This window comes from Bos mutus, chromosome 25 (genome assembly GCF_027580195.1).
Source record: "Bos mutus isolate GX-2022 chromosome 25, NWIPB_WYAK_1.1, whole genome shotgun sequence".
NCBI classification, from domain to species: domain Eukaryota; kingdom Metazoa; phylum Chordata; class Mammalia; order Artiodactyla; family Bovidae; genus Bos; species Bos mutus.
Genome location: NC_091641.1, coordinates 257510 through 282145, shown reverse-complemented (window position 1 = coordinate 282145; position 24636 = coordinate 257510). Strand labels below are relative to the sequence as shown.

At 51.3% G+C, this 24636-nt stretch overlaps 1 protein-coding gene across 4 annotated transcripts; it reads left to right on the top strand.

Annotated features, from left to right (window-relative positions):
• The first annotated feature begins 470 nt into the window (after positions 1–470).
• Positions 471–20874, top strand: AGFG2 (ArfGAP with FG repeats 2). 4 transcript variants are annotated; one of them, XM_070362402.1, is made up of 13 exons: positions 472–841; positions 8769–8862; positions 9672–9787; positions 10891–11044; positions 11606–11765; positions 12413–12538; positions 13203–13235; positions 17393–17513; positions 17703–17785; positions 17972–18052; positions 18809–18982; positions 19323–19408; positions 19740–20874. In XM_070362402.1, exons 1-13 carry the CDS (start codon positions 630–632, stop codon positions 19797–19799), a joined length of 1500 nt encoding a protein of 499 aa, XP_070218503.1. In that variant the 5' UTR covers positions 472–629; the 3' UTR covers positions 19800–20874. The 4 variants fall into 4 exon arrangements, with proteins under 4 accessions (XP_070218504.1, XP_070218503.1, XP_014332885.2 ...); XM_014477399.2 differs by having other exon boundaries at positions 473–841; positions 18854–18982; XM_070362403.1 differs by lacking the exon at positions 13203–13235 and having other exon boundaries at positions 471–841.
• Positions 20875–24636: the final 3762 nt, after the last annotated feature.

The following is a 24636-nucleotide window of genomic DNA, read 5'->3' as shown; positions in this document are numbered from 1 at the left end:
CTCCTCCTTTCCTTTGAGCGTTCCCTTCTTTTCTTCCACCTCTTGGCCTCTCATTTGGCCACTTCCTTTCTGAAACTAGTCCTTTGAAATTTAGCGGGAATTAACATCATGCGCCAGGAGGGCCACAGCTGCGCAAGCGCGGGACACCACTCTTTCTCGCGCGCTATCTTTGCAGCTTCTACAGCCAGTCAGAGTTAGCGTTGGGGCCAAAGTTCCTAGGACTCACCAATCGTGTGTGGGAGGCGGGCCGCCCTGGAGGCAGTGGCGAGAGGGGGCGGGAACAAGGAGAGAGCACGCACGGTTCCCGGGGCCAGGGTCTCTGCAGGCCAATCCGAGAGGCCTGAGGTCTGAAGGCAGTGGGGCGTGGCGTTGGTGGCTCCCGCACCTCGAGGCCGTCCAAAGCCGAGCCAATCAGAATGAGGAGGTGGAGGCGACTAGCCAATCAGCGTGCAGAACAGCGAAGCAGGGAGGGCGGTGCGGGTTGAGGAGTCTCGCACCGATGCCGCCGGCTCCCTAGGTTCTGTCAAGGGAGCCTGGCGTGCGGAGGCGGCTGAGGAGGCGGGAAGTCGGCAGTGGTTGAAGGGGCGATTGCTGACTTGCGGGGAGAAGGTCTGAGGGGTTGAGCAGCCATGGTGATGGCGGCGAAGAAGGGCCCAGGGCCGGGTGGCGGGGTCAAGGCGGAGGCGGAGGCGGCCTCGGAGGTGTGGTGTCGCCGGGTGCGGGAGCTGGGCGGCTGCAGCCAGGCCGGGAACCGCCACTGCTTCGAGTGCGCCCAGCGCGGGGTCACCTACGTGGATATCACCGTGGGCAGCTTCGTCTGCACCACCTGCTCCGGCCTCTTGTGAGTGGACCGGCATGCGGGGAACAGTGGGGGGAGGACCGGGAAAAGAGCGGTGGAGAGTCGGCGTTGGGGACATCGGGACCCAGGGCGAAGGGCCAGAGCCGAGGTCAGGGGCGGCGGGGTGGCCTGAGACACGACGGATGTGCCGAGAGGGTCGTCTGCTGCAGAGGCGTCACGGGGAAGGGAAAGGATCAGGGGCAACAAGACATGATTAGAGTCGCGATGCAAAGGAAAGGAAAGACAGCGTGAGAACTGCAGAAACTCCCTAAAGGAGGGGGAGCGATCCGAAAGTGGGGAGAATTGAAGGAAACTGGGGTGGGGGTGGAGGGCCACAGATTTAAAGGGCCAGAGAATGACAAACACCCCCAAGGGAACTTCGTGTAGATGGAGGGCCAACAGGAAAGACTCAGTTTGACAGCACAGTGATAATGTTAGGTAAAGGGCCATGTTCTAGTGTTCAGGAACAGATCCTAATCTTTCAGGACTTTGGAATGCTACCCAGAGGGAAATTTCTTACAAATCTGAGAGATGAATGCTGATGGGTTGCCCTCTTCAGAGAACTTAACTTTTCCAGAGGTTTGGGGATCTGGATGAGCCATCCTTAACTGTAATAATTTACACTTTCAAGTTCCTTGTTTCCACAGCTTATTCCTGGTAGTAGCATCTAGCAACTCTTCTAGATTGGGGCAGGGTGGGGGTCCCCTTGTATAATATGCAGTGCTACCCTTGGCACTGTATTTGGTCACACTTGAGCTAATTTAGAGCCACAGTTCTAGCCTAGATTTCTGGTTATATGGTAAAGTTCTTTTTCCCCTTAGGGAATTATTATTATTAGATGCATGTCTAAAATTTGATACCAAGCCTATATGTCTATCTTTATAAATTTAACAAGGGATTTATTTTTACTTTTTTAGTATTAATACATTGGTTTGGTTGGTTTTTATTTTAACTAGGAGTGCCTTCCTTGTTTCTTCTTTCACCTTTAGGAGCCAAGAAGGGAGCAGTATTGTTCTTGGGTGACAGATGGGAGAACAGAAGCAAAGAGAGGTTTAGTAACTTATCCAATGCCAGATGGGGGTTGCTGTTTTCAGCATTTGTTGCCATTAGTTATGATCATGGCAGACCAGAAATGAGGATCCAGGTCCCCTCATACAGTTTAGGATTATTTCTCTATTTGGTTTTTACCTCCTTTACCAAACTTTTATGTTTTGATCAACTTTACTTGTATGTTGTGAGGATAGACTTGACTTTGGTGTAAGTAAAAGTTTTGTGGCTCTTGGGACAGTGGTTTAGAAAGCAAACTGGAGTTTGTCAAAAGTTGATATAGAGGCTCAAATGGAGTAGGAGGATGGAGACTGAAGACTGGGACAAAATATTGAAGTATTTTGAAGAGAATAGGAGCAAAGTTTAGGACTATTTATAGGGTAAAGTAGAAAGAGCATATTCCTGAAGATCCTGTTATGAAAAGGCAAATCCAATTACAGACTCAGTAGAGAAGTAAAAGGAAGCAGGGGGATAAAACTGATGGCAGATCAGAGTCTAGGTCCCAGGAAGAAAATGTCAGGAACAGCGTCAGTTCATTGCCATGGTTAGCTGCCATGGCATGAAACCTCAAACACTGAATAAAGGGCAAGTACTGACATCATTATTTTCTAGACCTTGGTTTAAAGTATCCCATAGACAACACTTCACTTCTATAATGAATATCCCTCAACCAGGACAGATGGAGGGCCAAGGGATCTGGCTCACATTTACAACCTGGTTTCTTTTGCTGGAAGAGTTAACTCTTTAAATGTCATTGCACAATTTACAGAACTTTACCACTTCCCGCTGTGGTCACTGTTGATCTCACTGGTGAAAAGTCAAACACCTGCGATCTGGACAGACACTGGGTGACAATGACGTAAGGATTGGTTACTGTAACAGAGAGGCCTGTCTCTTGTCTGCAGCGTGTATATGTCCAGCTAGGGGCTTAACTCCTCAGGAACTGAAGTTCCTATAGGACCAATGGTGGGGGCTCCCAGCGCACCCCGCCTTTTTTTTTTTAGTTTCAGAACAATTTAGAAAGGACATTTTTGCTTAGTATTTTGGTAAAGCATTATAAGAATCACTTGCACTGATTCTCAAGGTGGTAGACTTTAGGGAACACATTTTGGTGGCTGGGAAATGAGAAGTTAGGCCAATCCTTTGTTATCAGGAAGTGAGGGGAGAGTGAAAGGTCAAGAAGCTGGACCAATAAATGAAGCTCAACTGTGAAGGCATGTTGAGGTTATAAAGAGAGAAATATCGAAAGAAACTCCACAGGAAAGCCGTAGTTGCCCTGGCTGCGACCATCAGACTGGATTCTGATGGTCCTTCTCCTTCTCCTTTCCAATTGGAGTTGTAATTAGCATAGAGTAGGGCAAAGCGTGGAAAGCTTTAAAAGGGATCTTCACAAAGTATTACCTGTGTCCCTTGATGTCCCTTGGGAAGGGCTGGGAGCTGGCAGGTGGGCCACAGGTAGAATGTGAGGTGGGGCTTGCTGGCTGCAGTGTGAAGAGGGGGCACACAGCCCAGGAGATGCTGAAGAGCCATGTCTCCATGGTGATCCACACACCAGTTAACATCTTAAATCCACATGGTTGATTGCCTACAGATTAGGATTTTGTGGTGGTAGGAAGTGAAATCGTAGTAGTAGGCCAGTAGCTTGCACATTCAGTCAGTAAGTCAGTCAGTCAACAAATATTTGTTGAGAGTCTCTGAAGCCTCAGACACCAGTTTAGGCACTGGAGATATGGTAATGAACAAAACTGACAAAGTCCCATCTTCAGGTGGCCTGAATCCTAGTGGAGGCCGTGGCCCTAAATAAATCATCAAACATATAAATGCAGGTATTGATAAGCGCTATGAAGTAAACTATAGCTCAGCATAGGCTAGAGACTGATGGGAGCTCGTATTGAGGTAGCATAATGAAAAGAGAAGAAAGATTCTTTCTTAATATAAAGGGGATATTGACATATACTTTAGTATAGGTAGAGAAAGGAGACAGCAGGATTGGCTTTCTTCTGAAAGCTAGTTTTCTGTTGAGTGTGTTACAAATATATCAAGCACTTAGGGGGATGGAGTGTTCTGGGGGCAGTAAGCAGAACTGCCAGGGTCCCATCTGGCCTGATGGACTGATACAACAAAGTTGACAGTTGCAGCCAAAGTTGAATCTCCTAAGATCTGAAGAAAAATGGAGATTGGACTGGTGGTGGGTAGGTATGAATATGCCTTCCTGTCTGCATGTGCGAGCTCATTCTTGCTGTTTTTTTAAATGAGACATTTTTTTCCTCATCTCTAGCAGAAACCCACAGTGTTGGGTGTGGGGGCCTGAGAGAGAAGCTGCTAGCTTCTCCCGTTGCTAAATTTACATACATGCTGCCACAATTGTAGGTCCCAAATTTGACCTAGTTTTATTCATTTGGTTTTCTTCCAATACCTAATTTCCCTAACCTGGATATAGATCCTTTTAATCTCCCCAATCTGTTCATGCGCTCGCCTGTTAAGTTATATTTCTAACTCTTATACTAGAAGATGAGTCTGCCATTTGAAGCTCAGGAGGGGTAAAAATTGCCCCTGAAAAGGATTTCTTTCCAGAGCAGTGCCTCAGTGTTCTCTCTTGTTCCAGCTTGCTTGGATGCCTCAATGGATAAAAATGGATAAACCACTTTTCTTGAAAAGGAAATAGATGGCGAGGCCTGAGATCTCATTGGCATCTAGGCTAGGCACCAGTTTTTCAGCCAAGTATGTGACATGTTTCCTTGACCTGTCTGTTTGGATCTGTCCTTTAATCCATCATTCAGGTCTCAGTAACGGATATTTATGTCTTCTACATCTTTATATCTTTACTCTGACAATGGGATTAAGTCAGGATTTAGATGGACAGAGCTCTGGACTGGGTGTCAAGAGATGAGCTTGACAGCTCTTTCTTTGTGATAAGCTGCTACCCTCCTGCTGCCTTAGTTTCCCTGTCTGCCTCACTAGTAGCTGTTTCTAACTGAAACACTTTTATCTCCATGGAAGGAAAGGTATAATATGCTGTTCAATAATTCAGTACTTTTCCATCTATTGGGGTTGGAGAGGGGATGTATGCCTGTATGCCCTGCCCTTACTTTAGGCTGTCCCTCCATCCCCTTGCACTTCACCTTTCAAATTCACTTCTGCTGGGCAAGAGGGACAGAGTCTCTAAAATTACAGATTTAGGCACTTTATCACAGAGGGCCCTTGGAGAACTTGAAAAGCTCCTAAGAAAATAATAAATTACCAAAGGGATGAGAAGAAAGCGGGGGGATGTGAAAGGTCTAAGATTGAGCCTAAAGAGGAAAGTAGCTGCTAATATCAGATTCAATGTGTCTCTATATGAAGGCAACTGTTTATTATTGTCACTGAGGAAGAGCTTCAGGAAATGGGTCAAAGCAGGGAAATTTCGATTGGAAGAAATTCCCTAAAATTAGTGAATTGACCCCAGAGCAGGGTAGTGGGGGAGCCTTCCTAAATAGGGACTCTTCTTGGCAATGTTTGGGTCCAAGGTAAGAGCAAACCTGATTTAGCTGAACCTGGCTCAGAGGCAGAGAAATGGAATCCCAGGGGCAAAGAAACACAGTCTAGGGTAGATTCATTTGAACACAAATATTCAGAGGTAAGGAATGCCCAAGTTCAAATCTGGAACAAATGAAGGAACTTGGGTGCTGGGTGGAACTGTTTTTTTCCACTGTCGACCTGGCAGAACTTTCTTATTTGAGTAGCTGGGCAGGTTTTAGGCTTTTATGAAGCAAGATAGAAGCAAAATATGGGCCAGTTTGAGGGTGATGACCACAGAGAAACAAAAGTTGTGGTATTTGCAGAAATAGTAGTATGCTTCTAACAGAAGCCAAAAGGAGAGAGAGAGGCAAAGAGAGAGGATTGGACAGACTAGGATCTCTGCAAGTCACTTCACTTGCCAAGCAATTCTGAGTACTTCAGAGAGTGATTCAGAGTACTCCAAATGCCGTTTATGTGCCCTGTGTAAAAGAAACTGAAGTAGAAAAAGGCTGAAGGCTTGAGCCCTAGTAATGTCCTTGCTTTCAATTAGAAAAAGTTGCCCTATTCTGGGCAAATACCTTTATCTATTTCCCCAGCTCCTCCTGGTTAGAAATAACAGAATATATTTGTTGTGATAACCAAAGGGCAGTGCCTCCTGCGAGCTCTCACTTCTTCTTTTGGGGCGAACCTGAGAGTTATGCTGGGGAGACCAGCTGCAAGTTGGAGAGTCAGTGTGTTTAATTCCAGGCCAGTGCTTCCCATCTGGCCCCAGTGCATGACCCTGGTATGTACCAAGTAACACACAACACTCCTAGATCATTTGCTTTCAGCTCCCGAGGGGAGAGGGGCTCTCGTTTCTAACTTGCTTCTCTCAGCCAGCAGTGACCTCCCTGTGATTCAGAGACAAATGCTCTGACTCATGGGCTGTGTAACTAGGCCCTCTTCCTGGGCTGCGGAGTGTTACCTTGTAGACTCTCCCTGCCCCCAAACCATGGCTCTGGTTATACATAATCCAGTCTACAGACATCAAGGTCAGAGCAGTGCTTTTTGTACTGTGCTATGGAAACATCCTGTTCCATCAGATTCCTTAGGCCCAAAGCACCTAAATCACTTCTTTTCTCTGCTTTGCCTTTATCCTGTCTCCACCCCTCCCTGCTCCCACCCCCCAAACCCCTCCAGTCCAAGCTCAGCCATAGGAAGTTCTGTTCTAAGCATCTCCTCTAGATTGATGAGTGGGTCAAGTTCCTCCCCCCACCACCCAAGGAAGCACACCTCCCTGTTTACACTTTGCTAACAGTTCCTGGTTGTCCTTTCAGGAAATGTCAATGACCTTTTTTGTGATAGGCTTAGAATCTGTTTTTCTAGTGTAAACATAATCCATTTTACTTTTCCCATGACCATTTGTCTTCCTTCGCTGCTGCGGCCTGGTGCCACACGCTCCCTGATCTGGCTGTGTGTGCCTGGTGCACTGGGAAGCACCCTGGTCCAGACTCCCCTGGCCCCTTCTTGGAAACAAGTGCCTGGTGATCAAGGACCAAGTCCTGTAATTTTTGTATCCCCCACAGTGCCTTCCACAATGCCTGGTATTTTATTTAGCAGAGTAAATATTTGTTAGTGGGAGGTGGCAGGGCAGCCCAGGCTCATAGGAACAGAGGACTCTGTCTACTCTTCTGAGAACTCAGAAAGGCCTGGCACTCTTGGGGCAAGGGCATGGAGGCTAAGGTGAGAAAGGGCAAAGGAAAGAATATCAAAGCAGGATGTCTGGACTTTGGAACAAACAGAATCCAGCCACTGCTGAGAGAGGCTTAGGAGGAAAAACTGGAATCTCTCTGAAATGCAATCAGAAGACAGTCTTCAGGTCAAATCAAGTTTAAGAGCGATTGTTTGACACTGAGTTACAGAGCCTGGCTCTTGGTTTTCCCTGCTCTCATCTTTCCTCAGGGCATCTATCCTCTTTGATATTGCTTATCTTTTAAAGGGTCAATTTGAGAACCATCCAAGTCTAGTAGCAGAATTGCTGAAAATGCCCCCAGTTGTAGCCTCCAGCGTCCTTCCTGTCCTTGGTTAGAATCCCATAAAGGGTAACCTATCGTCCGGAAGAGCAGCTTCCCTTCACCGTTTACCTCGCCCCCTGTCATCCGTCTGCTCTCCCACCGGGGCTGCCTTCACTTACACTAATCCACGCTGCCGTTCTGCCCAGCTCCCGGGATCACCTTTGTTCGGTGTGTGCACTTGGAAGCTCAGACGTGTGCTTTCTCCACCTTTCCCAAGATTTCTATCTGGTAAATTCTGTTTACTTTCCTGAGGGTGTCAGTCAAGACCCTATTCTAGAGTTACTTTTATTTTCACGTCTTGCTTTGCCCATTTTTTCCGGGGAGTAAAAACCCAGAGGCCTCTCAGCTGGGACTGTCTTTCATGCGTGCACCCGTGGTCTTTCACTCTGGCCCCAAGGTCCAGTTTATTTGTTTTGGTTCAGCTACTGGTGTTTTAATCTGTTGAGGGTGGTAGATTTAGAGCAAAACTGAAGGTAAGCAGAGGGGAACCTCTGAAACCATGCCTGGCTTAGCCCCACGCTTCCGTTAGTACACTCCGGAGGGGAGCTGAGTGGGAGGAAGGAAGCCGGCTTGGCTGTAGTCTCCACAGGGCATCTGTGGGCAGAGCTGGACTCCCAGGGAGTTAACAGAATGAAAACACAGGGCTGGCACAAAAGCATCCCTACAGGGTACATGTTCCTGACTCCTGCCCGTCTCGTAGCTCACGGTTGAAGCTGACTCTTGCTTCGTTTCAAGATCTAGAAGTGAGAGCAAAGTCTGGAGTATTTCTCTTCCCAGAAATCACTTCCTAAGAGAGGGACGCCCTCCATCCCTCCACCACATGGCCTCCTGCGTAGAGCAGAGGAGCAGCAGCCAGCCTAGGGACTCTTTTTGTCTCCAAATTTTATGCGTTGGTATTATCAGGAATATCAGGGGCCTTCATTTTTGCATTCCCTCCTGCTTGAAAGATTTGTGTCTCTATGGATTCTGGGACCCTGAGCATGTGCTGTAGGCCTCAAACAATGATGAAGCAGGAAGTGGGAAATGGTCACACACCTGAGTTCCCTGAAGTACCCCTCAGCCTGAACATTCAGCTGCCGGGGTCTGAGCCAAGAGGCGGCTCTGGATGGACAGGCTCTACCTTCTTCTTGGGAGTGACTGGGGTTCCCTGTCTCTCAGGAGAAGCCTCCAAAACATTCTGGCCGCCCTTCTTTCCTTGAATTAAGAAGTAGCTTCAGTCAGAGAGTTTCGTTTACATGTGGTTTTATCCTGTCCCCTCCCTTTGCTCCCATAGGAAGACCTGCAGTGCTAACGGCATTCTGCTTCTCTTGTGTTCTGTTTCCCCCTCACAGGAGAGGCCTGAACCCCCCTCACAGAGTCAAGTCCATCTCCATGACGACTTTCACTGAGCCTGAAGTCCTGTTCCTGCAAGCCCGTGGAAACGAGGTGAGCTGCCACTGCCGCAATGATTCCAGGCTGTACTTGCCCTGTCTGTCAGCAGAGTTTTGCCTCAGATCACAGGAAAGCCCCTACAGTTTTCGGTTAGAGTTTCTCTTATTTTTTAGTGTGTAAGGTATCTTACCGTATATACATGTATACATTTACAGAATCTTAGTTATACAAATTAGGGTTTGTCTGGGCCCCTTGTTGGAAGAATCAGGGGAAGGCGCAGTCTCTGTTGGGATGACCCTTGAGGGAGAGATGCTCCACAGTGATGAGCGTTCAGAGTTGACCAGGCGGCCCCTCTGAGCAGGAGCTCCTGGAGCCAGCTCTGCTGACTTAAGCCTCGGCAACTGGGTGTAAGCCCATGTCTTTACTTGAGAGTACGTTAAACCCCTTCTCCAGCTAAATCTGCTGGTGGGAAGATTCCAACCTTGGTGCGAGCAGTACTCCTTTGATGGGCTTACTTGGAGAGTGCAAACAAGAGCCTCTGGAAGCCACAGCTCTGAAGATTGCTCCTGACCCCACCCCCATCCAAATTTAGTTTCCCTTAATTCTCATGACCCTGTACTTTCTTTCACAAGACGTGTCACCATGTGTCATTATAAATGTATCTGTATTTATCTGAGACACTTTCCCCATTAGATTATCAACTCTGCGCGGACAGAGATCATGTTTGTTTTGTAGTTGTACCCAGATGCTCATGTGGCGTCCACGCTCCATAAATGTTTACTGATGGGTGAGTTGGAAATGGTATGATTCCCACTTCACACTTTCTGCCCCAAGTCCTCTGTCACTCGACTTCCTCCCTTTAGGTTTGCAGGAAGATCTGGCTGGGTCTTTTTGACGCTCGGACATCTTTAATACCAGATTCCAGGGATCCTCAGAAGGTGAAGGAATTTCTCCAGGAAAAATATGAAAAGAAGAGATGGTAAGGAGGAGGAAAGAGATTACCCTAGAGACACGTGTCCAAGACACTTCATCTTATGGTCCACTTTCCAGAGCTGAACTGGGGCTTCTTTCAAAGGCTAGACGAGGGTTGAGTCTGTTCCACTCAGATTCAGTTAGGACTGAATTCTGACTTCTAAATAATAAAGGTACAAGAAAGGACAGTTTGCTCTTGGTCACTGACCCTACAGATTTGATATCCCCCTCCTTTGGGGAGACAGAAGACTGTGTGGAGGGGAGAGCTAGTCTCCCCAACTGTGGAGTGTGGACTAGTTTTTATAGCTCAGATGATCTCACAGAGAGAGGTGGCTGGCTAAGAGCACATGGCCTCTAGATTTACTTGTCCAACCCATGTTTTATAAGTGCCCTTTTTTCCTGTGGGGAAACAGCATCTCTGTTCTCTCTTGCCTTTTCTTCCCTCACATGCCACTTCTTGTTCCATCTCTGGGGGGTGTGTATGGTTGGGGATAACTATGCGGTGAAGAAGAAAATGCAGAGAGCGAGGAGACTGGTGTGGGCACAACAGCATTCTGTAGTCCCTCCTGGGAGTGTCCTTGGGATTAAAAAAGATACATCCCAAGTAGAGACCACATCCACTGGAGTGGAAGGGGATTTTATCAGAAGTCCCAGGAGCCAGCAGGGTAAATGCTAAGTGCTTAGAAGATGAAGTGGCAGAGAAAGAAGAACCTGAAGACACGCCCAGGAAGTAAAAGGGGGCCCTTGAGTAGGAAACTGGAAAATAGGATCACCTGTTGGTCAGCCTGATTGCAGATTGTTATTATTTGAAACCAGATGGTTTGACCTGTCAGAAAGAGGAGGGAGAGGTGTGGGGAAGCCCAGCACAAGCCAAAGCAAACCAAACAACATGCCTGCAGGAAAATAATGATCATCTGAGAGTAAAGGAGAAGCTCAAGTTGGGCAGAACTCTCCTGTGTCGCTCAGATTCCTTTAGTTCAAAAAAGAGAATCAGTAGGGAAAATAAGAAAGGACTTTGCTATAACCTGTTTTCTCAAGCACTTAAGCTGAGCAAGGTCCTAGGTTTCAAGGTTTCACCCCTCCTCTCTGCCTAACTATTCTTTCTCCAAGGTATGTCCCCCCAGACCAAGTCAAGGGGCCCACTTACACCAAAGGCAGCACCTCCACCCCCGTCCAGGGCTCCATCCCAGAAGGCAAGCCCCCCCGCACACTTTTGGGGGATCCTGTGCCGTCTCTCTCAGCTGCTGCCTCCAACTCCAGCCAGGTAACGCTCAGATCTGCCCTTGACATTATTATGGGATTTGGGAGACAGGGGTGTCAGTTTCCTAAATCAAATCCCCTGGACTTAGCAGATGATCATCCAGGAGGTGTGAATGGGTTCTCAGCCCTGCTGAGACCTAGGTCTTAAATTTCTCACCTTGGACTTGTGTATTTTGGAAGAAAGAACCCAACAGGAAGTGGTATTTAGGGAAGTCAGAGTATCAACTTCAAACCCGACCACTCCTCCAAAGAAAAACAGGGGCCAGGACACTGCTTCAAGCAGCTCCAGGGGCTGCTGCTGGGTGCCGTCCCTATGTATCTCAGGGTTACCTTGACTCATGCTCTAAAGTGTGTGGTTCTGGGACTGGCTGTCCTGAGAGGACAAAGGAATTAGGTATGAGAAGGGCTGAGGCAACCTTTCTGCCCAGGAACCCTCTTGGTTGAGGGCAGTTTCTCCTTCTCTTCTCTCTCCACTTGCCTATCTGGGGACAGCCAGGGGAGCCATGCAGGGGCCTGGGTCATGACTGGGATTCCAAATGCTATATGTACTGCCTTCTTCTCCAAGCCTGTCAGTCAGCCTCGGACGTCCCAGCCCCGGAGCTCTCAACCTCCTCCCCCCTCCTCGGTCAAGAAAGCCAGTACTGATCTGCTGGCTGACATTGGTGGAGACCCCTTTGCTGCTCCCCAGGTGGCACCAGCTTTTGCTGCATTCCCAGCCTTTGGGGGTAAGTGGGACTTGGGACAAGAACTTTTGTCCCCATCAGACACGGAATTTTACTTAGCTCCAGCTCTGCACAGAAGTGAACGAGATGGTGATTCTGAAGCATCACAGCCTGGAGGGTGAGGGTCAGATGAGTACAGCCAGGATTACATTAGGGAGTTTGACCAAAAGCATGACAGCGGGGGGCTCCTAGCCCTTCCTTTTAGATAACTGGAAAGAGCCTTTTTCTTACTTTCTCTCTAGTGAAATGGGGCAAGGGAATTATGACAGGTTCCATTTCCCTGCCCCCTTCCCGAAGATCAGCAGTAGCCAATAGAGGGTGGAACAAAGTGGTTCTCTAGTTTCCCTTTTTCTTTTTGAAAGCCCTTCCCGCAACAAAATTTTTTTCACACGATTCCACCCAAACTAGACCCTGACAAAAATGTTAATGCCTCATGGAGTAAGGATAAAAAGCGGGGAGTAAACTTGGAGGCTCTGAGAGCCTCTTTCCCTCTGCATGGGTCTGGCTGTCTGCCCCAGGCTCCTGCCAACTCCCTCTGAAGAGGGCCCTGTGGGGAGGCAGATGTCTCATTGAGTGGCTCTTGGCAGCTGTATGATACAAACTACATACATTTTATATAAACATAACCTTCATATTCTCTCCACCTACAGGCCAAACGCCTTCCCATGGGGGCTTTGCCAACTTCGATGCCTTCGGTAGTGGCCCCGGCTCTTCTGCATTTGGAAGCATTCCTCCAGCTGGCCAAGCCCCGTTCCAGGCCCCGCCGGCGCCCCCAGGTAAGTTCTGCCCCTCTGGCTTCCTTTCTTTCTGGCGACTGCGTTCCATTGTCCACACCCATACATCATCCTCATTCACATCCACACCAGCCCAGAGAACCACACAAAGAGACGAAGCTTCAGGAAAGGATGAGAGGAGTCTGATGAGGTTCTTGTCAGGAAGGGGCTCTGTTGTTCTTTTTTTCTTTTTCATGTAAGGAAAATGGCTAAAAGCACAGCAGGAGTTGTGCGGGCTGTGTGGGTAGGAGGTTGCTGACTGGGAAGTAAGAGAGACTGAGACTAGAAAACTTGAGAATTCGGACCTGAGAATGGACATGACCTTTCCCCTAGAGGGCCCCCAGAGCAAGGGCTGGAGCAGTGTCCAGGGCAGTCTCCAGAAGGCCTCACCCATCCCTCTTAGAGCAGAGGCCTGCCCACTCCATGTCTCGGTGTTCTTGCTGTGTGAATGAAGGAGCATCTAAAGGCCCTTCAGGCACTCGGTCCCTCCCAAAGCTCCCAAATGACCGTCTCCGGAGCTTTCGGGCTGCCCCCTCCCTTTGGGCACCCTGCACACTGGAGGGCAGTCGGGAGCGCTGTGAGGACAGACGTCTGGGGACAGCCAGTGACTGACTCTCTCTCTCCTCCCCACCGACCTGCCCTTACCCTTCCGCACCCTCACCGCCAGCCAGTCGGATGCTAACTGGAAGTCACGGCTTTGGTAAGTTACTCCTCCCATCCCATAGTGACCCAAGGCAGGAGACTCTGTCTCAGACCCTTGAGCTTTGAGGTCTGGGAGGAACCCCTCAAATTTACCCTTTTTACAGGGGAAGCAGCTAGCGGTTTCCCTAGTCATCAGTCCACAGAGAGGCAGAGTCCAGCCCACAGCACAGATTTCTGATTCTGCTCTGCCCACAGCCCCCACCACTTCCCAGCATGAACTGGTTGATTTTTTGTTTTGAATTTAATTTTTTGAATAGAACAAGAGGAGACATTTTATATTGACAGAAGTTAAAATTCACAACAAAATTCTCACATCGTGAACTTAATTAAAGTAACTGATGAGGTAGCCTGAAAATCCGTAAAGCAAAAACTATTAGAATGAAAATCTGATAAACCAACAGATAGAGATTATAATAGGTTCTCTCACAAAATTAACTGATGGAGTAGATGGACAAGGAAAGAAGGAAGGAAGGTAACCATCTGAGTAACACTTTAATAAGTCTGACCTAAGAAATACAAGTAGAACTTTATAACACAAATAAAGAATATATATCATATTATTTTCAAACATAATAACCCTTTTATAATTTGACCATATATATTAAAAAGTAAAAGAATATATATATATAATTTGACCATACACTGGGAAACAAAATCTCCATAAATTCTAACAAGGAGAAGCTGCATAGGTCAGAGTATTCTATATGGTAAAAGATGACCTCAACAAAGATGTCCTAAAAAATGTCCCAAAACAATGTTTCGTGTCCTTAAAGGCATGAAGCAGATAGGGAGAGGATACATATTTACAACATGGAAACAGACAAACAGCCAATAACCATAATGTGCCTTTCAAAATTCCTATTAATAAGAATAGAATGGCCAAGGGATAGAAGCAGGTAATACCCAGAAAAAAACATGAATACATCCTCATCCTGACTAATCAGAGAAAATACAATTATAAGAACTATATTCACACAGTTTTTAAAGATTAATAATCGCCAATACTGTGTGGGGAAATAGGTATGCTACTTTTAAGAATATAAATTGGTACCAGAATATACAATTTAGCAAGAGAAAAGTATTCCCAGGAATGGTACCTCAAAGGAAACAGCCTATGACAAGGTGGTAATAAAGGAGTCGTTCAGAAATGCATTCCTAGCACAACTGATTAAAGAGAGCTTAGGGGACTTCCCCAGCAGGCCAGAGGTTAAGCATCCGCACTTCCCACTGCAGGAGCTCAGGTTCGATCCCTGGTTAGGGAAATAAGATCCTGCGTACCGCGAGGTGTGGCCAAAAAAAGAGGGCTTATTAAAGGGGCTCTTTAAAAAGAGAGAGGGAGAGAATAAAGGTGTCAGCCCTGGAGCCATCGCAGGCTGAACCTGGGATGGACTTTTGGTCCAGTGTCTGCTCATCTCAAGAAACAGACAGTCCCCGCCCGACCCCGAGCCCGCCAGCCCCAGAGGTGCCCGAAGAGCACCCGGCTGTCATCTCCTCGAGGAAAGAAAGCTCTCCGTTTGCAGTCGAGGAAGCTGGCTCACCAGGCCGGCGCCCTGGCCCAAATCGAATGGCTGCTCAGGGGCGGATCCAAGTCACTTCTCGGCCCACCACGGTCACGAAGGGGTTTCTGTGAGGGTGACACGAGGAACCACTAAGGTTCGGGGAGACGTGGGCGTCTCTCCTGACGTGCCGGGTTATATTTTTATGTTTTTGAGGGGGAGGAGAAGGGGAGGCTTCTAAAAGTGCGGTTTCCTCTGAAACTGTGAGGAGGCAAGTCTACACACCCAGCCGCGCGGTCAAGGTGCCCACAAGCAAGCGCGCAGGTATCACCCGAGCCCCGGCCGCTCTGCCCTCTAGCGGTCGCCGGGAGGCACGCAGCTCCCGCTCCCGCCGCGAGGACGGCCGGCCAGATCCTCATTGCGAGGAGCACCCCAACCCGAGGGCCCAGAGTGGCGCTGAAGGGTCGGGCCCCAGGGAGGACAGGGAGCCGCGTCCGCTCGGGAGGTCCACGTACCTCGAGTCCGTCGGGCAAAGGAAGGGCCTGGAGTCTGAGAAGCCGAAGGTCCACCACAGCCCGGCTGGTTTTGCAGTCGTCCTCACTTAAGACCAGTGGGTGTTACAGCCCAGCGCGTGTCCCTCGGGAAAGCCCGGGGTGGGCAGGGAGAGGGCTGAGGAGAGCACTGTCCCCCGAGTGCCGACCCTCAGGAAGCAGCCCGTCCCCGGATCCTCGCGGCAGGCAGCCTGACTTCCCCACCGGGTTCTCCGCTCGTCCACGTTAGGCCGTCCCATCAGGTGTGCCCAGCACCAGGAAGGTGTCCTTAACAGGGGTATCTGCACAAACGCGGCAGCCTCACTCTTGGGAAAAGGAAGCGCAGGGAGGTCCACAGTACAGTTCTGAGGCGCTCAGGACCCCAAACTTCACTGACAAGAAACCAGGGCTAAGGTGTGAGGGGGCCAGAGCGCAACCACATGGATCTGAGAACCTCCCTGGCCCTGCTTTTCCCTCCTAGCCCTGAATGTTAACTTTTCCTTTCCCTCTTTTTTTTGGGGGGGGGGGTGGTGCTGTGCCGGGTCTTCCGTGGTTGCGGGGGGGGGCGCGAGGCTTTCTGTAGTTGTACAGCGTGTGGGCCTCGTCTCCACGTCATCATGGCCTGGGGGCCTTACGTGATAGACGTCTCCACGCTCTTGTGGCACGTGCTGGCTTACGTGTTGGACGTTTTCACGTTGTGGTGCCTGCGGGGCGTTGTAGTCTGGGGATCGTGTCTGCATCACCTGCATTGGGAGACGAGAGTCAACCTCCGGCCACCAGGAAACTCACTCCTGTCCCTCTCTTTCCTCTTGTGTCGGAGGAAGTATCTTCCCTTGTGAAGGTTCCCTCTTGCCCCCTTCCCGCCTTCTGCAAGGCTTCGTCCCATGAACTTTCCTATCTGAATTTGACCTCCACTTTCTCCACCCCTGCTGGCATGTTCCTTTTTTCCCACAAATACATTAAAGGTTTCCCATCTTACAGAATGTTTCTGCAGCCTGACCCACGCTGGTCTCTTTTCTCATCTCCTCTCCACAGCCCTGGCTCTGGGAAAAGGAGGGAGCAGCCTTCACTTACTCATTTTTATTGTCCTATTTTCTTTGTTTTTTTTTACTACACATTTTACGACATAGTATACATACTATTCTACACTTTGATTTTTCTTTAGCTAAACAGTACTGTTAGATTTTTTTTATCAGTACGTTAAGAGCTTCCTCATTCTTTTTTATAGCTGCATCGCTGTCCAGTTTATGTCTATACCATGATTTATCTACTCAGTCTCCTGTTAGTGAATATTTAGGATGATTCAGTCTTTTGCTATTAAACAGCACTGCAGTTGTGGGGAGGGGGGAGGGCATTGGTAAGTTATATCTGTAAGGAAATTTCCTGGCAATGGAATTGGTCTAATGGGGACCAGTTGACACAGAAGTAAAATACATCACTACAAACGTGTCAGGTGCTGGGAAGCAAAAGGACAAGGTTCTAGGAGAGAAGAACCAGAATCAAATATTGGGGTCAGGAAGGCCCAAAGAAGACAGAGTTCACTGGCCCATGGGCAGTGCACCCCAGCTGTGATCTGAGCTTGTGGCATCAGAGAGGTCTCCCCAGAGGGGAGGATGCTGGCAAGGCTGGAAACCAATGCTCAGCACCTCCAGTGGCATCTGCATGTTCCCTGAGTCTCCCAAGTGACCCTGAACCTTTCTGCCCTTCACAGTGCCTCCCCCACCCCTACCTGCCGCTACATACGATTTATCCATAAATGGAAATTCTGCTTTAGGGAAAAGACAAACTTCTCCGTCTCATAAGGAAAAAATGGGAAGTGTAAGCCAAACTAGAGCAGGAGGGACAGTGACCTGGACAAGGAAGAACTGCTTGTCTTTCGGAGGTGGCAGTTTCCAGCACTAGGGAGACTAAGAAGGGCTGGGTGTCACGTTGCCTAGAATCCTCAGTGGGAGACAAGCCCTCCAGAACTGAGCAATCAGGGGAAGAACGGGCTGGCTCAGAGGACCCTGTTGGTGCCATCATGCCATCCCTCCCCTCCCCCTCCACTGCACCCCACCTCTATCCCTCTTCTGGCCTCTTCCCTCCTGTCTCACGCCAGCATCCCCTGTTTTACTCCTGTTCCTGCCCAGGGAGCAGCCAGGGAACTCCATTTGGTGCCTCTCCTCTCGCACCTGCTAGTCAGCCCAACAGCCTCGCAGATGTGGGCAGTCTCCTGGGGCCGGGGGCATCAGCTGGAGGCATCCCCAGCAGGTAGGTCCAGACGTCGGGGAGCTCGCTCTCGGGCAGGAAAGCCAGCCAAGAAAGCCTGGCCTTGGTTATCCCACCCTGCTCAGCTCCTCCTGTCCGGCAGGATGGGGTCTGCACCTCCTGGTTCCTTGCCCAGCCCACCTCCTCGGAGCTGGGTGATGTGCAATGCTGACTTCTCTCCCCGTGTCACAGCATCTTTGGGATGGCTGGCCAGGTCCCCACGCTCCAGTCGGCCACCACTGGCGGAGGCGGCAGCCCAGGGCTTGCTTTTGGAGGTGAGTCTGTCGTGTAGAGACCCCGGGAGGGGATCTAAGGCCAAGAGGAAATTGAGGACTCTAGAGGGAGGGGGTGGGGAGAGATGCACACGGGGCTTTAGAGGAATGCTCAGTTATGATATTAACCAAACGGGAAAAAAATAACCAGCTCTTCCTCCCACCTCTACCCTATTCCACCCTGAGCAGCCTTCAACCCTTTCACCACACCTGCTGCTCACACCCAGCTGCCTTCCACCAACCCTTTCCAGCCCAATGGCTTGGCCACAGGTAAGCCTCCCAGACTATCCCCTGACGCTAGCTCTCTCCAGAGTCACCAGCCCAGGCCAGACCGGTTTAACTTCCAAGCCACTTAGTGGGCAAAAACTGTAGACACCCAGGTCACGGAATTTCAGAGTTAGAAAAAACAGCTTGCCTCTTCCCTGAGCCGGTTCAGAAGGGTTGACATTGACTGGTAGTGGTGGTGATGCTTTTTCCTCCAACCCTGTTTCCCCCGGCGGTCCAGCCTCCTCCCTTCTGTGTCCCTCCTGAAACCACGGCTCTGTTTCCTGCCCTCCTCAGCCGGAGTTTTCTCTCTCCAAAGTCATGCTAGTGTGCCGCCACCTCCTTTTTTTTTTTTTCCTGGTTGTTATCAAAAAACCTTGAAGCCAGGGAGAGAACAATACTCCCTGCCAAGTTGACCCACGTGGCGGGCCCGACGCTTAGGGCTCTCGACCGTTACTTCATGTTTACAGGAGTCATGCCTAGGAGATAGGAATGGTCCCCGTTTCAGAGGTGAGAGTAACTTGCTGTGGTTTGTGCAGTATAAGAGGTGGCGGAAAGCGGACCCCAGTTCCGTGTTGTGCTTGCGCTCCTAACTAGCCTGTCCTCTGACCCACAGGCCCCAAGAGGGCGGGTTTGGCAGGGTGCACGGAGGCCAGAGAGTTTCGTGCTCCTTCCGGGTCCTTCCACTAGGTTCCTCTGGGTAGGGAAAAACTAGCTTCCATTTCCCTATCTTGGAGGGACTTAGGAAGGACTGTTTTCCAGCCGACCTTCCAGAACCTCGCCTGTCTCACGTCCCTCCCTCCACAGGGCCAGGCTTTGGGATGAGCGGTGCTGGGCCAGGCTTCCCCCAGACAGTGCCACCCACTGGGGCTTTCGCCAGCCCCTTCCCAGCACCGCTCTTCCCCTCACAGACCTCGATGACTCAGCAGCAGAATGGTAAGGGGTTCAGACCAAGCCCTCCTTTCTTACCCTATTCTCACCCTTGGGTTCTGGGCGGGTCTGTGAATGTGTGAATATTAGGAATATGTATTAGGGAGCCAGACCTCTCAGCTAGTTCCATTTTGGACCAGCAGGGGGAGCCCAGGGAAGCAACGGACCTGCTTGTGTCCTCTGATTGTTCCACATGTTTATTCCCCACTTTGGAGAAGAGCCTGCTGGGCCCCCCCCCCGCCTTGGGTTGTAGTTGGGCCTGCCCGGCAGGGAGACAGGCGAGCTGGGCAGCACCCGCCTGAGCGGCAGGGCTCCTGTCAGCTGAATTTTTGCTCTTGCCTCCCAGGATCTTCCTTCGGAGACTTGGGATCCGCCAAGCTGGGACAGAGGCCACTGAGTCAGCCAGCCGGCATCTCCACCAACCCCTTCATGGTGAGTGCGCCAGGGCAGGGCCCAGGCCTGGTGAGGGCGCGTGGCCTTTCACTCCGGGGGTTGGAGATGGAATCCTTCCAGGAGAAGAGGGTGATGTGGGGCAGGACGCATGCCCGTTCCTCGTGAGACTCTGCTTGGCCCAGCCAGGGATCCTCGGCCCTGACTTCATCCACCCTCCCCATGCCCTCTACTGGCCTCCTAGCTCCCTCATTTGCCCTCTTCCCTCCACACAGTCATTTTGAAGGAGAAAGGAGTCCTGAGCCACACGTCCTCTGTGGCCTCCAGCTCGTCCTCCCTAATTTAACAATTTGCGGTTGTTCTTTCTTTCCAGACTGGATCCTCATCAAGCCCATTTGCCGCCAAACCTCCGACCACCAACCCATTCTTGTAGCACTGTGTCCTAGGGGGGCCTGCTCTCTGGGGCCCCTCTACTTCCTGGAGCTCTGACGACCACTTGCCTGTGGCATTTCTGCGGGTCTGAGACCAGATGAGTCTTATTTTGCAGGGTAGGGGGCTGAGGGAGGCGGAGCCGCTAATGCTTTGCTTGGGGCTTGCAGATAAAAGGACAGCTTCCCAGGTCAGCCGCCCCCAGGTCTCCTTCCCTTCCTCCTCCAGCTCCCACCCAGGCAGGGGTGGGGCCCCAGAGGCGAGATGACAGAGCCAGGCCTAGAGGAGCCGTGGTGTTTTATTTTTCGAATTATTAACGACGATGACAGTAGTCCTCCTCTCGTGCCCTTAGCGCTCCCTTCACTCTGAACCCTGTCAGGGGAGGAAGCCGTGGGCATAGGCTGACCAGTGCTCCCCTGTGGGAACAACTCCCCAGTGCCCAGCTAGCTGATGCTGTTCTCCTCGTGGTCGGAAGCACTGTGGGGAAAGCAGGGCAAAGGTGGGGGGTGAGGCGCAGAATGGTGATCAGACAGGCCGAGGAGGCCCTGGGGGACCAGCGTGCCCTGGCTCGGGCCAGCACCCCTTTCTCCATGTTCTCGCTTCCCCAGCTTCCTGCCACGTTCTGGGCACTTAGATGAATCATTTCACCTACAGACTTACACACGCCCAACTGCCGTCAAGCACTTTAGTTAGCTGTGGTGTCATGTTTGGATACCAGTGTTTTATATTTATACATAGAGAATTTTCTAATATAGCCTATTATCTATCTATCTATATATATGCACACACACATATCCACACACAGCCATTCTCCCCTCCCAGACAGCTCTTCCACACGGGAATGGGATGAACCCCTATCGGGGCCTTGACTGCAGAGCCGGAGCTCCAGGGGCTGGGGGAGGGAGCCACATGTCCCGATCACCCCAGGGCCTGAGCTTTTTCAGGAAAAGGCTTTGTGCAATTGGCTGGGTTGTTTTTTTCCTTTTTTTTTCCCCATGTGCCTCCCCTCCTTTCCCTGCCCCCCAAATCTCTGTACCAAAGCTGTTGCGGGCAATGTTGGGAAAGAACTGCATTTAAAAAAAAAAAATATGGCTCTCGTGGTCTTGCTTTGGGCCAGCCCCAGGGTCCACGTGTCAGTCAGCGTGACTGCCTGGGTTGCTGACGATGCTGCTGTTGGCCAAGGACACAGCCAGCCCCTGCCTGAACTGCAGTCCAGTTTTAGCAATGGAGGGAGCTGGAGGGGGTGGGGGGTCATCAAAATCCAGCACTCCTGGGTCAGGGGCATCCTCAGACCCTCGCCACCTGAGGATGTTTTGTCAATAGTCACGTGTTTGGGCTGTTTGTGTGGTGACAAGACATGGCTTGGGTTAAACACCGCACCTGGTGAAGGAGAGGCCCAGGGCTGTGTGCAGCTCCCCACCCCCCACCCACCGCCCAGGAACCCTGACCCTTCAGCTGCCCTTTCTTGGGATTTCTCTGGGTCTTTCCACTCAGTGACCTTTAACTACCTGGCAGCAAGGAGAGGCAGGGACAGTGTTATCACTGATTTACTTTGAAGATTTTTTTGGTAAATACCTTTAGCTGCTGCTCTTCGCCCAGCCAGGTGTGGCCTTCCCACTTCCCCAGGGCTCAGTCTCCATCATGTCTTGTGTCGTCCCCTTCTCTAGCCTCTACCCTCCTTCCATCTCCTGGTGGTTCTCCGAGAGTGGACCACCATCTTTTTTTCCCCTGGGCACTCCATGGCAACCCACTCCAGTGTTCCTGCCTGGGAAATTCCACGGACAGAGAAGCCTGGCAGGCTACAGTCCATGGGGTTGCAAAGAGGTGGACATGACTGAGCGACTAAGCAGCAGCTCTCCCGTCACTCCTCTCCTTCCCATTCCCTGCTCGGAGACTGCGAGGGGAGGGAAGCTGAAATCTGGTGGGGGGCAGAGCGGGGAGCCTGTTCTTCCTGGTACCCAGCTCCCCTCACTCCTTTCCCGACCAAGAACACTGAGCTTTGGAGGGGAGATTTAAAAGACCACGAGCCACAGTCCCTCTTACTGTCTCAGCCGCACTCCTGCTGCTTCCCAGAGGGATCTCAACTGCTTGGTGCCTGGGCCCAGGGCCTCCCTGCAGTCCCAGTGGCCTCCTGACCACTCTGTCCGACGTGGACCCCAGCCAGCTCACTTGCCAGGGCAGGGTGACCAATCAGAAAAGTAACCCTGGGTCAGCATCCAATTCCAGGAGAGAAAAGTCAAGAGTTCCCCAGGCACAGGCCAGGCTCAAGACTGCAGAACAGCCCTAGCACTGCCTCCACTGGGCGCCCTCTCTCCAGGGAGGCAGCCAGGATGGAAGAATCCCTGACCTGATAATGACTGGGCTGTGTTCCCCATGCCCCGTCCTCCAGGGTCTCCCTGCAGGCCCAGCCTGGTGGTTGCCAGTATGAACCCCCAGCACAGGGCCGGAGGGACTCCCCCAGGCTGCCCCTGGGCTTCTGACCAAGTTCTCATGGTCCCCTGGCCAATGCTGTGACTGCGCTCTGCAGGCAATAGCCCTCTGGCTTGACCCCAGCCTTCAGCAGGTCACTGGCAGCTGCCTCTCTGGGTGAGGAAGCGGGAGCCAGTCCCCATGACTTCTGCCAAGCTCTCCGTTCTCGCTATATTGGGGCCTGGGAGCCCTGGCAGCGGGGAGAGGATGGAGGACGTGGGTGGTGCTGTCCCCACATGCCGCTCCACGGAGGAGCAAGAACCCAAGAGAGGAGAGGGAGTCGGGAGCCTCAGAGCCCCAGCCTCCTCCCTGTAGGCTCCTCCGTGGTGAGTCTTCCCAAGGCACGTGGAATGTGGGAGTCCATCCCTCAGCTGCCCTGCACCTGGCATCGGGATGCACAGGGGGACCCCCTCAGGTTGGGGGAGGCATTCTCACCCAGCAGAGCTGAGGTTCTGTTATTTCCTGTCACTGAGGGGAGCAAGACAAGTTACCAGGGTAACCAGCAGAAATAAATCTTGCCTGGGTAGAATCAAGGGCAGTGTTGTTGCCGGGGCAACTGATTAGGTCAGGTGTTTGGCTCGGGGCTTTTCCTGGTACCCAGCAGGGTAAATCACCTGGCATTGATGACCAACCCACTGGACCGTGGTTGCTCCCCCAGGGCCCATGCTCTTATCCCTGCTACTTCCTGCTTTGTCTTTACCCGGCATTTAGGGGTTCAGTGACACCAGATGGTCTGGAGCTGGTCTCTGACAGTGGCTGTGATTGCACAAGGCCTGGGGTGCTGCAAGGTGGACTGGATGGTAGGGAATTAGAAGGACTGGATATACTGCTGCTGCTAAGTTGCCTCAGTTGTGTCTGACTCTGTGCGACCCCATAGACAGCAGCCCACCAGGCTCCCCCGTCCCTGGGATTCTCCAGGCAAGAACACTGGAGTGGGTTGCCATTTCCTTCTCCAACGCATGAAAGTGAAAAGTGAAAGTGAAGTCGCTCAGTTGTGTCCAACTCTTCGCGACCCGATGGACTGCAGCCCACCAGGCTCCTCGGTCCATGGGATTCTCCAGGCAAGAGTACTGGAGTGGGGTGCCATTGCCTTCTCCAACCCTCCCATGGGGTAGCTTCAAATCAAGGCTGGGGATTAAAGGCTCCAGGCAAGCACACAGCAGGTACGTGGGCCTGTGAGTGCCCTGCTTATTGAGGCAGCACCAGGACTAGGAAGCGGAGAGGCCTGCAGGTGTCTTTTGTGTCCCTGCCACTTCGCACATGGCACGTATGTCAAGGCCACACTGGAGGCCATGACCTTGAACGTACTTCAGTTGTGATGTCCACTTCAGGATCTACCAGACCTGCCTCTCCCTAGACAACATCCATCAGAGGTGGAGGCTGCAGCTAGCCCCCGTGTACCACCTGAGCTGCAGGTACCACCTCTCTGGCACCTGCGGAGAGGCTGTGCTCACAGGAAGGCACCTGGAGCAGGCTTGGGCATCACCTGCCCACTGGGCAGATGCCCATCCTCACAATGCCAGGTGGTACTCTGTATCACACTTTGAACACAACCCTTAAAGATGTTCAATGATCCTAGCCTCCCTGCACATCACACCATTGTCTTCTGCAGTTCATAGACCAGGCCCTTCCTTCCACGCCTGGGAAGTGGAGGAATGTGGGTGGAAACCCAGCCCTCCCTGCTCAGGCTTGCTCGGCCCATGGTCTAGCCTGGAGAAAAGATCCAGGGGGCCTTGCCTCAGTCCTGCTGGTATAACTCCCTCCTCACCCGACGGCACCATGTTTAATAGGGGCTACAGTCACCCTCTTCCTCTTCCAAACCCTCAGCTCCCCTACTTCAGGTAAACGACCTGCCCCAACAGTGATATGGTAAGGTCCTCTAAGACCCCCACCCATGTGTCAGCTGCCAGTTTGTCTCACAGAGTGTGCACTGACCAGTGCTATCACCTCCAACATGAGCAGGTGGTCCTTGGAAGGATCAGAAGTGGGGTGTCAAAACGTCTGAATTCTAGCCACATTTCAAACGTCTGGGGATGCGAGGGGCAAAGGGCACCTCCCTCAGTGCAATGAGTCTACATAATCAGAGCTTCCAGCTGGCCTGGCCAGCCTTCCTTTTGAACAGTGATGGTGGGGAGGGGCCGAGGGCACTAGTGCAGCCAGAGGGAAGGGCCCCTGAGAAAGGGTCTCTTCCCCCTTCAGTGACACTTGATTGGGACCCTGGTGGATATGGTCTGCACCAGACCAACGCAGAAGTTAACTCCCCCCAAGACACCTGCTATCGGCCCTAACTCCGCAGAGAAACTAAACCTCTAGCTCCTCCGAAATGAGCATGGCCCAAAGCTCAGTCGCCCTGGCTCCCAGAATTACTTGGG